Genomic DNA, 11,908 nt, shown 5'->3' on the forward strand with positions numbered 1-11,908 from the left:
TGGCAAGAGTGAATGTCGACATTCTAGGAATCAGTGAACTAAAATGGACTGGAATGGGTGAATTTAACTTAGATGACCATTATATCTACTACTGTGGGCAGGAATCCCTCAGAAGAAATGGAGTGGCCATCATGGTCAACAAAAGAGTCCGAAATGCAGTACTTGGATGCAATCTCAAAAACAACAGAATGATCTCTGTTCGTTTCCAAGGCAAACCATTCAATATCACAGTAATCCAAGTCTATGCCCCAACCAGCAATGCTGAAGAAGCTGAAGTTGAACGGTTCTATGAAGACCTTTGGCATTGGTGGTAGAGGCATAGACCTGGATTACTGTGATATTCAATGGTTTGCCTTGGAAATGAACTGAGATCATTCTGTCAGTTTTGAGGCTGCACTCAAGTACTGCATTTTGGACTCTTTTGTTGACTATGAGGGCTACTCTGTTTCTTCTATGGGATTCTTGCCCACAGTAGTAGATGTAATGGTCATCTGAATTAAATTCAACCATTGCAGTCCATTTTAGCTCACCGATTCCTAAGATGTTGATGTTTATTCTTCCCATCTCCTGCTTGAACATGTCCAATTTACCTTGACTCGTGGTACTAACATTCCAGGTTCCTATGCAATACTGTTCTATGCAGAATCGGATTTTACTTTCATGACCAGACAATCTGCAACTGAGCATCATTTCTGCTTTGGCCCAGCTGCTTCATTCTTTCTGGGGCTTAATACTCCTCCTCTGCTCTTCCCCATTAGCTGATTGGACACCTTGATCAGTTCTATGAAGACCTAGAAGACCTCCTAGAACTAACACGTAAAACATGTTCTATTCATCTTTGGGGATTGGAATGCAAAAGTGCAAAGTCAAGAGATTCCTGGGGAAACAGGTAACTTTGGCCTTGGAGAACAAAATGAGTCTTCTCCAACACCATAGTTCAAAAGCATCAGTTCTCTGGTGGTAAGCTGTCTTTAACGTCCAGCTCTCACATCCACATATGACTACTAGAAAAACCATAGTTTTGACTAGACAGACTTTTGTTGGCAAAGTAATGTCTCTGCTCTTTAACATGCTGTCTGGATTGGTCATAGCTTTTCTTCCAAGGGGCAAGTGTCTTTTAATTTCATGGCTGCAGTCACCATCTGCAGTGATTTTGGAGACCAGGGAAAGAAAGTCTGTCACTGTTTCCATTGTTTCCCCATCTATTTGCCATGAAGTGATGGAACCGTATGCCATGATCTTTGTTTTCTGAATGCTGACTTTTAAGGCAGATTTTTCACTCTCCTTTAGTTCCTCTTTGCTTTCTGCCATAAGGGTGGTGCCATTATCATAGCTGAGGTTATTGATATTTCTCCCAGCAATCTTGATTCCAGCTTGTGCTTCTTCCAGCCCAGCATTTCACATGATGTACTCTGCATATAAGTTAAATAAGCAGGGTGACAATATACAGCCTTGACGTTTGGAACCAGTCCATTGTTCCATGTCTGGTTTGAACTGTTGCTTCTTGATCTGCATACAGATTTCTCAGAAAGCAGGTAAAGTGGTCTGGTATTCCCACCTCTTGAAGAGTTTTCCACAGTTTGTTTTGATCCACACAGTCAAAGACTTTAGTGTAGTCAATGAAGCAGAAGTAGATGTTTTTCAGGAATTCTCTTGCTTTTTCTATGATCCAATGGATGTTGGCAATTTGATCTCCAGCTCCTCTGCCTTTTCTAAATCCAGCTTGAACATCTGGGAGTTCTTGGTTCATGTACTGTTGAAGCCTAGCTTGGAGAATTTTGAGCATTGCTTTGCTAGCGTGTGAGATGAATGCAACTCTGCAGTAGTTTGATCATTCTTTAGCATTGCCTTTCTTTGGGATTGGAATAAAACCTGATCTTTTCCAGTCCTGTGACCACTGCTAAGTTTTCCAAATTTGCTGGCATATTGAGTACAAGGAGATCCAACCAGTCCATTCTGAAGGAGATCAGCCCTGGGTGTTCTTTGGAGAGAATGATGCTGAAGCTGAAGCTCCAGTACTTTGGCTACCTCATGAGAAGAGTTGACTCATTGGAAAAGACTGATGCTGGGAGGGATTGGGGGCAGGAGGAGAAGGGGACGACAGAGGATGAGATGGCTGGATGGCATCACTGACTCGATGGACGTGAGTCTGAGTGAACTCCGGGAGTTGGTGATGGACAGGAAGGCCTGGCGTGCTGTGATTCATGGGGTCACAAAGAGTTGGACACGACCGAGAGACTGAACTGAACTGAGTGCAGCATGTTCACAGCCTCATCTTTGAGGATTTGAAATAAGTCAACTGGAATTCCATCACCTCCACTAGCTTTATTTGTCATGACGCTTCCGGAGGCCCACTTGGCTTCACACTCTTGGATGTCTGGCTTTAGGTGATCACATCATTGTGGTTATCTGGGTCATTAAGATCTTTTTTGTATGCTTCTTCTGTGGTATTCTTGCCACCTCTTCTTAATGTCTTCTGCTTCTGTATGGTCCATATCATTTCTGTCTTTCATTGGGCCCATCTTTGCATGAAACGTTCCCTTGGTATCTCTGATTTTCTTGAAGAGATCTCGTCTTTCTCATTCTATTGTTTTCCTCTATTTCTTTGCACTAATCACTTAGGAATGCTTTCTTATCTGTCCCTGCTATTCTTTGGAATTCTGCGTTCAGATGGATATATCTTTCTTTTCTCCTTTGTCATTCACTTCTCTTCTTTTATCGGCTATTTGTAAGGCCTCGTCAGACAACAGTTTTGCCTTTTTGCATTTCTTTTTCTTGGGGATGGTTTTGATCACAGCATCCTGTACAATGTTACAGACCTCATCCATTGTTCTTCAGGAACTCTGTCTTTCAGATATAATTCCTTGAATCTATTTGTCACTTCTACTGTATAATCATAAGGGATTTGATTTAGGTCATACCAGAATGGTTTAGAGATGTCCCTCCTTTCTTCAATTTAAGTCTGAATTTTGCAATAAGGAGTTCATGATCTGAGTCACAGTCAGCTCCCGGAATTGTTTTTGCTGACTGTATAGGGCTTCTCCATCTTTGGCTGCAAAGAATATAATCAATTTGATTTCCACTCTGATTACGCAAGAATTATCTCAAGTCTGAAGTGTCTCAGGGCAGGAGGAGGGGACAGAATTTTTAGAGAAACATTGCCTGAAACCTTCCCCCCACCTACGCCCCGCTGGTAAAAACACAGTAATAAGCACTTGCCTGAGTTGTCTCAAAATAGGAGTTCCCTGTAAGGTGTGCGTTACTGAGAAGCTACTGCCAAAATCTAACTGGAGACTTCTGGGGGGCCAGAAGGAGGTGGGTGAGGCCAGCCTATACTATGTTCTACCAACCTCCCAGAAACACTCTCGCTGGAAACCATCTTGCCTGAGAGATGTGTGCGCCACCAGGAAGGGCCTCAGACCACACCTGGGCACAAGAAAGATGACTGACTGAAGATGACCTGGAAAGCTAAGCCCACCAATACCCAACCCGAGGCTGGGCTGACCACAGGGCGGAGCGGGTCTCCTGGGCTCCCCTGACTCTGCTGCCCGCCTCCCGGCCCCCCTTCCCCACCAAGGCCTCGGCCTTGTGTCTTACTCATGTGTCTCCTCAGATAATTGGTTCCCCAGGGTTACACAAGAGCCCAGGCTTGGACCCCAGAAGGGTGCCCCCGCCCCAGCCTGGGGAAGAGCTGAACCTACTCTAATCCCACACCCATCAGAATCAAGTCCTAGTAAGTAACACCATCCGTCTGACCCCCATGCCATCTGAGGCCCTGGAGTCATTGCCTCCCTGCCTCTGAATCCTCTGTGGCTCTTCTGTCCACCCCCGTCAGCCCTTCCTGTGTCACCAGTCACATGTCCATGATGTGCACAGCAGCCCACAGGACAGGCCAGAACGGGTGGGGCGCTGGGCCTGGCTGGGGGATGAGGGGCTCCAGGGGGCATGGGCAGGTCGCACTGAGGCCCAGGCGGCCCCTGCGCCTCTCCTCCAGCTCCTCCAGGTTCTGAGCTGGCGGGAGCTTCTCCTCTCCACCCTTGGCAGCTCTCAGGTCTGCTGCTCCCGTGTCTCCAGACTCCTGTGGAACCCGAAGGATAGGTGACTCCCATCATCCTCCCACCCGAGTGGACCCCTTTCTCTCTGGAGATTCTGTCGGTGCTGCCCCCCACTACCACGCCCATCCTGCAGGGAGCTCCCACCCCTGCCTTGTGACTCTGCCACCCAGAGGAAGATACCGAAGTCCCGCCCCCGCCGAGTCAGAGCATGTTGCTGAATGGGACCAGGACTTCCCCTCCCTGTTCCCTGTCCCTCAACCTAGGCACCTCTCCTGGCTCCACCCATGCATCACAGGACCATCCCTCCAAGTCTGGCAGTTTCCCATTAGCTCACCCATCCTGGGAGTGTCAGCAGCTCCTACAGCTCACCCGCCCAGCCTGCCGACTGCTGAGATGTGGGCACCAAATCTTGGTGGGTTCTCAGATACTCAGGATGCCACAGCCGAGATCCAGGCCATCGCTGACCAGGTAGGGCTGTGCGGGCAGAAGGGGTCCCGGGACCACGGTGGTCAGCAGCCATCACCTCTGGGACAGAGGCACTGCACCCTAGCACATCCCATTCTCTCTTGAGGAGAGAGAGAGGGCAGAGGAGTTGGAGGGGAGGCAAGGTGACAGTTGGGGAAAAGCACACGGAGAGCAAAGGGCACAGCGTGGGGTGAGGTCATCATGAGTGAGTCAGGGGCCCGGGCCGCCGAGACTCAGGCTGTTATTTTAGCACTTTCGTGTAGGTTTGAAACGCTCTCCAGTGAAACATTTGGCAACTGAAAGTAGCTGGGTCAAGTAGGCAGAGCATGGATCAGACCCTGGGCAGCCGTCCAGCCCCTTTTCCAGGAAAACTCTTGCACCCGAGGGTCATGTGGGGTTGGGGCCTGTCCCCCCCTCCTCACAAGGGAGACAAGTTCAGGGTCTGGGGCGGGTATTCGAGTTCTGATGAGAAGAGGAAACCTAGGTCCCTTATCTTTATTGCCCACCGCCGCCCCCCTCCCCGCTCCACTGCTGCCTCCTACATCCCAGGGCATGCGCTCTGCTGCGTCCTGGATCCTACCTTTGGGATCATCTGACAGCAGTCGTGGAAGGGGTGAGTCAGTCTTGTGAGACCTTAGACACTGAGGGATCTGGGGGACAGCCAGTGAGAGCCAGGCAGAAGGGTGTTCCCTGTTCTCCCCCTCCATGGCCACTCAGCCCAGCCCTCCCTTCCTCTTCCTGGGCCTCCAGGCCTGAGAATCCCCGCTGGCCACATGAGCTTTGAGTGAGGGTGAGCCGCCTCGGGAGACAAGGGTTTCTGTCTTAGGGGCTGCACTTGGGGTCCATCCCTTGAGAGTCACCTGTCAGTGCACCGTTCTCACTGCCCTGGGAGCGAGGTGGCCACCTGTGTGCTGGGTGGGCTCTGTGAGGGGCAGGGGCACCATCTGGGGGCCTTTTGTACTGAAGTTTTCCTGAATAGATAAGGAGAAGTGAGGCCAGAGACAGACCTGTATCCACCACATCCAGCCATCCTTGCACAGAGCAGGGCTCTCCTGCTTCCACTCCTGAGACAGACAGAGAGATGATTTCATCCCAGGCCCCCGGGAGGGTTTGTGGGCATCACTCACCCCCAGGCTGGGTAAACGGTCTGAGGGTCAGTTCCATACAGCTCCGTGAAGAAGGGCTGCACAGCTGAGTGTTGAGACAAGGGTGGGCACTGGCCCAGGGGGACACACCCACACTGACCACCCTGAGAGCCGTGGCAGCCTCATGGAAGAGCAGGTGGCCCACCTTCTCACTACCTGACCCTCCCTCCTCCTGTCCTTTCCCCGACCCAATCACCAGAGTGCCCCTCCCTGCAGGCCCTTGCCAGGTGACTCACTGGCATGCATAATGGTGATGCCCTTGGCTCCCCAAGCAGCAGGCGCTTGGGCTTCACCAAGCTCCTCTGACACCCAGAACTGGTCTGGGGACTTCAGGGCAGTGAGCGCCTGTGGCTGCTGAGCACTCAGAAACCAGATTAGATTTTAAAGTCAAGACAAAGCAATCTGCTCTCCCTTCCTCCATAACAAAGCTCAGTTCCCTAAAGGCCAAGACCCTAGAAAACCTGACTGATCCAAGGGTATCATTAACATCTGACACCAAAGATCAGAAACAGCCTCTGCCCAAAGGCCCTGCATCCTAGTTCAGTTCAGTTCAGTTCAGTCCTAGGGAGACCGTCTAAAAAGGCAGCAAAGGACCACCCTGGTGGCCCAGGGGAGAAGAATCCACAGGCCAGTGCAGGGGACCTGGGATCCATCCCTGGTCCGGGATGATACCACATAGGGATAAGCAAGTAAGCCCAAGTGCCACAATTCTCGAGCCTGAGCTCTAGAGCCAGGGAGCCAAGACTCTGAAGCCCCCATGCCTAGAGCCTGTGCTCTCAACAGAAGCCCCCACTCTTTGAAACTGGAGAGAAAAAAAAAAGGAACTGGAGAAAGCTGGCATGCAGCCTCAAAGACCTAAGGCAGCCAAAAAAAAAAAAAAAAGAATAAGTAACTAAAAGTTAACAATGGAAAACCCAGAGTTATGACACGTTTAAAAACTAAAAACTAAAAATAAATAAAAATTTAAAGTAGAAAAGCATTTTTTAAAAACTGTCTGCAGAAGAAACTGAGATTCTTAAGAGAACCCTGGAAAAGGAAATGACAACCCATTCCAGTATTCTTGCCTGGAGAATTCCATGAATAGAGGAGCCACGCAGGCTCCATGGGGTCGCAAGGAGTCGGACACCACTGAGTGATTAACATCGTCACTTTCACTTTTTTTTTTCCCCAAGAGAATTAAGGCACCTCTATAAGATCAAACCAGTCAATCCTAAAGGAAATCAACCCTGAATATTCACTGGAAGGACTGATGATGGAGCTGAAGCTCCAGTCCTTTGGCCACCTGCCAGGAAGAGCTGACTCATAGAAAAGACCCTGATGCTGGGAAAAATCGAGGGCAGGAGGAGAAGGCGTCAGCAGAGTGTGAGATCATTAGATAGCATCACTGACTCAATGGAGATGAATTTGAGCAAACTCTGGGAGACTGGAGAACAGAGGAGCCTGGCGTGCCACAATCCTTGGGGTCACAAAGAGTCAGACATGACTTAGCAATTGAACATTAACAACAGAAGATGGAAGACTGAATTTTTAATAAATATTTATTTATTTTACTTTGGCTGTGCCACGTAGTTACTTGCAGCAAGTAGCTCTTCTTTGCAGCGTGTAGGATACAGTTCACCAACCAGGAGTCGAACCCGGGCCCCTTGCATTGCTGTCACTGAGTCTTACCCACTAGACCACTGAGGAAGTCCCTGGAAAATTATCTTTAACGTTCAATTTAGTTTAATTCTTTAAAATATTTTAATTTTCACTTTTAAAAGAGTAACTGAAAAATGGTATGTATGTACTCTTTCAAAAGAACTAAGTAAAAAGAAAAACAGGGTGTGAACTTATACACATTGTCTTGATGGTGAAAATATAAAATTCCCATCCTTGAAAAAGAAAAGAGAAATGATACAGAGAACATTTTTCTGTCCTTTATCATCAGAGTCGACAATTGAGTATGTCTGCTCAGCTGTAAAGGGCAGATGAGGTGTAGAAAGTGTGCAGTGCCCAGGCATGAGAGTTCAGGGGTGACATCTAATACAGGTGAGCTCACCTGTCTCTCCCTTCTCCCCTTCCGCAGGTGAAGTCCCAGCTGGAGGAGAAGGAGAACAAGAAGTTCCCAGTGTTCAAGGCTGTGAAATTCAGGAGCCAGGTGGTTGCCGGGATGAACTACTTGATCAAGGTGGGGTGTCAGCCTCTTGGGAGAGTCTGGCTGAAGTGGGAGCTCGCAGGTGCCCAGGGCAGGAGTGCTCAGCAGGGTCCTGCGGCAGCCCTCAGCTTCAGGGGTTTGGTGGCTGTCCAAAATGAGCATGCGTGTGCAAGCATGTGTGTGTGCATGTGCGTGTGTGCACGTGTGTGCTGCGGCCTCCTTGGAGAAGAGGACCTAGCCTCTCGGGTGACCAAGGGCTCTGCTGGAATGAGTGTGGGGGAGGGGCGCTGGCTGGACACCTAGGGTGTCCCCTGCACTTGAAGGAGGAGGGTGAGAATGTCCTCAGCCCAGTCTCTGGGGACATGAAGGGACGCAGCCTCCAGGCATCCAGGACCCTCCTACCATCCAGCCAAGTCCAGTGGAGCAGGGGGACTTGGGGTCAGAGGCCCCACCTGCCCCTCACTGGACTCTCCTTTCAGGTTCAAGTGGACGAGGATGACTTCGTGCACATCCGAGTGTTTGAAAGCCTCCCGCATGAGAACAAGCCCGTGGCCTTGACCAGCTACCAGACCAACAAAGGCAAGCACGACGAGCTGACCTACTTCTAGGCCCGATTTTGCAAAGTCCATTGCCCATGTGGGTCTCTCCTCTGCAGACCTGTCTGGGACCAGACGCGGTGTCCCTCGGGATGGGGTGGTGTCCCTGTTCCCTGCTTTCACTGTGTTCATTTTTTTCTCCCAATCCATGATTTTAACTAAATTTCTTTCGAGGGGGGCTTGTGTTATCTTTAAATAAACATGTGTTTTCTGTTTTCACAAATTGTCTCTGTTGGGGTTTTTTTCTTCATCTGAAGCTATAATCACAGTAGAGAAGTGTCAGCAGGTGAGAGGTGTCCTGGGTGGAGCCCCCGCTGGGCCTCCTGCCGCCTGAGCCCCCTTCCCTGAGGAGCCGAGGAGGGGAGAGGGTGGCCCAGGTGGCAGTGGGCAGGTGGTACACCCAGGGTTCTGGGAACGTGTGCTCTAACCACAGCTCCACAGGCTGTCATGGTGACTCTGTGTCGTGTCTCCAGGTCTCAGAACCCCCCACCCCATCGTGTACAGTAAGAGGGGGTGAGAAAATCTGACCCTAGAACATTAGTTCTAGATGGACTCAGATACATTCACGCATTTCTGCTCGGGTAGAGATGCACAGATGTGTGCAGGGAGGCTGTGACCCGCAGGGCCTGCTGAGTGCCATGTCCTGCGAGTCCGGCCCCAACTACCCACTGACTGCCCGGGTTATGCGCTGGGTCTGTCTCAAGGCTTCCTGGTTTCAGCAGCCGGTTACTAACGTTAGTGAAGTCAATCCAGTGGTGTGTTTGCCGTGTGTGAGTGTTCGTGTGCAGTAGAATAGAAAAGCGCACCCTGCGTTGTAAGACCAAACGCTGGGGACAGTTCTGTGTGGCTCAGGGTCCAGGTGGACAGCCTGTTCCTGAGGGCAGAGTCTGCCCCCTTCCTGTCTCCACTTCGTCTCTGGGGCAGGTGGTGTTCTGTCAGGCCTGCTGCTGATGGATCGGAGGTGCAGGTCATGAGGGCTGAATGCAGAGCAGGTAAACAGTCCTTGGGGAGCAAACAGACCTGTGAGAGCAGGAGAAGGAGACTCAGTCAGGAGCTGTGTGTGTTCTGCCCTATCCTGAGCTCTAGGACAGAAAACTTGCATCTCCAGCTCTTGGTCTGGGAAAATAGAAGCCAGCGAGCATATTTACATTGACTTGAAGATCAGCTATATTTCCACCTGGAAACTTCTAGTGAAGGGGGGCGGATGGGGGATGCTATGTAGGTGCCTGGACAGGACCGACAGCCCACACCTCATAGCAGGGAGCACGGAGCACAGGGACGGAGGCAGGTGTGACCACTGGGTTCAGAGGGTCCCCCAGGTGTGTGCTGGGGGTGACAAGGTTTTGACACTAGAAGAGGTGGTGGTTGCAAACCATTGTGAATGCACTAAACACACTGAAGTGTACACTGTCAAATGGTAAACAGACTTTGCTGCCAGTCCACCGGCTCAGACTCCACACTTATACTGTAGGGACCACAGGTTTGATCCCTGGTCAGGAAACTAAGTTCCCACATGTCACGCAGGGCTGCCAAAACTAAGTCAGTTAAAATTTTTTTAGAAAGAGGGAAGCTACTTTAAAAAATAAATAAAATAAAAAGAATAAATACAATGGTAAAGTATATGTTGTGTGAGAAATAAAAGTGTATGTTGTGTGAATCACACCTCGGTAAGAAATTGACAAAAATGCCAACAGGACACCAGAGGCAGTCTGGGCAGGGTGGCAGAGGGTTTCAGGGACTGCTGGGGGGTGCTCTCTCATTGCCCCCAGACCCAGAGTCCCCACCAGCCGTAGGTGCTGACCTAGTGGACACCCCTGCTCTCTGGCCCCCAGCACCTGCTTCAGGGACCCCCAGGGACACCTGGGCCCTGCCTAATCCAAGGATATCCTCTCCAGCCAGTCTCTCACTCAGCCCCAGCCCCTAATGGTCCCCCACCGGGAAGAGAATCTGCCCGGTCCCTCTCTGCACACGTGCAAAGGGCCCCTCCTTTGCACCCACCCTGAGTAGCCTCTGTTTCCCGGACCAGACTGAGGTTTGTGCACTGGGGAGACACAGATACAGTGGCCCTCCCCACCCCCACCAGCCGGCACCCCAGTCCTCAAGCTCTCCAGACAGGGAGGAGCCCCTCTGGGTGGGCAGGCACCTTCCCCTCGCCCCCCTTCCCCATCCTCTCTTAGCAGCCCTTGGGGGCTTCTTCCTCCCCTGTGCCCAGAATTTTGGGGCAATGCTTGGAGGTTCTGCCGCCCGGGTCCCCAGACTGCTGAGTGGCCGGCCCCTGTGTGATGTGGAGGCTGTGTCCCTGCTGGGGGTAGGTAGAGGGGAGTGTGGGACCGTCCAGGCTCAGCTCAGAGAGAGCAGCCCGCGGGCACAAGCTCTCTGAGTGCCCTGGGAACTCAGGGTCTCCGCTGACAGATGAGGTCCAGCAGGTGGGGCTTGTGCCCTGCAGACAGCTGTGGCCGTGGCCATCTGTCTCATCCAGCTGGAGTGTCCAGGGGGCCCTAAGCGAGGGGCTCCAGGGCTTCAGAGCTTCCTGCTTCTTAACCGCCCCCACAGCACAACCTGGTCAGGAGTCTTGTCTGGGCACAGCCGTGATGGACTCCGCCGAGCTGAGTGTTTGTGTGCCAGACCCCCTACTGGCAGGGGCAAGAGTGGACAGCAGGGCAATCGGGACCCCTCTGTAAGGGAGCTTATGTTGTTGTGGGTGACCAGACACTGATGGCTTCCCACCTAGATCCGACCTCCCCACCTGCCCTGAGGAAAGGAGGACTGTATAATTGGGACACATGAAAACCCACACTTCCCAGACTCCTTTGCAGCAGGTGTGGTCACAACTGGTGAGTCCCAGCAGGTGGGACTCAGGCACAGCCTGATCAAGGGGCTGCCACAGGGCCAGAGTCTGCAGCAGCTGGCGTGGTTTCCCAGAACTCCTCTCCCAGGAAGCTCTGTGTGACCACAGGGACCGGCATGTAGGTCCACTGGGGTAGGGGGACGTCCTGAGGGCCAACTAGAGGACACGGCTCCTCAGGAGCCTGGTGCCTGCCCTGGCGAGGCGGGTGGAAAGGAGCAGAATTGCTGGGCCCCTTTGGTGGAACCTGACCACGTCTGCCCTCCTTCTCCTCACTCTTCCCCGTGGGGATGCCCCCCTTTGCCGCCTTTAAGGATAAATCAAGGAGCACACACAGGAAGGGCTGCCTGGTGGCTGGCCTGGCCAGGCCCTCAGGCTGCACGTGGCCCTGAGCACTCAGAGGAGGAGGACGAATTACAGCCCCGCCCAGTACACAGCTGTCTGTGGATATGGTGGCCTCCTGGCCATCGAGCAGGTATGCCTGACAGGGTCTCTGTGGTGAGGGCATGATGGGCTTTTCCAGAGGAAGCAGGCCAGGGGCTCAGACACAACATATGCCCCCAGGAGCCCAGACAAGGCCAGGGCACTGCTGGGTGACCCACCAGCAGCCAGCTCAGCAGTCCCGGGCAGTGTTTGCCCCAGAAGGTCTTTGTTTGGATGGGTGGGTG

At 51.9% G+C, this 11,908-nt stretch overlaps 1 protein-coding gene across 2 annotated transcripts in view; it reads left to right on the forward strand.

The window, feature by feature from the left end:
- Positions 1-8,618, forward strand: part of CSTB (cystatin B (stefin B)) — a 31,356-nt gene extending 22,738 nt beyond the window's left edge. Inside the window, exons 1-3 of one of the 2 annotated variants that reach the window (XM_010834902.1) lie at positions 4,347-4,523; positions 7,731-7,832; positions 8,279-8,618. In XM_010834902.1, coding sequence (XP_010833204.1) covers positions 4,449-4,523; positions 7,731-7,832; positions 8,279-8,407 — 306 coding nt within the window. In that variant the 5' untranslated portion in view covers positions 4,347-4,448 and the 3' untranslated portion in view covers positions 8,408-8,618. Of the gene's footprint in view, positions 1-4,346; positions 4,524-7,730; positions 7,833-8,278 lie in introns of those variants that run through there. The other variant, XM_010834901.1, reaches the window with a different exon arrangement.
- Positions 8,619-11,908: the final 3,290 nt, after the last annotated feature.

This window comes from Bison bison, unplaced genomic scaffold, assembly GCF_000754665.1.
Source record: "Bison bison bison isolate TAMUID 2011002044 unplaced genomic scaffold, Bison_UMD1.0 scf7180017864037, whole genome shotgun sequence".
Lineage (NCBI taxonomy): Eukaryota > Metazoa > Chordata > Mammalia > Artiodactyla > Bovidae > Bison > Bison bison.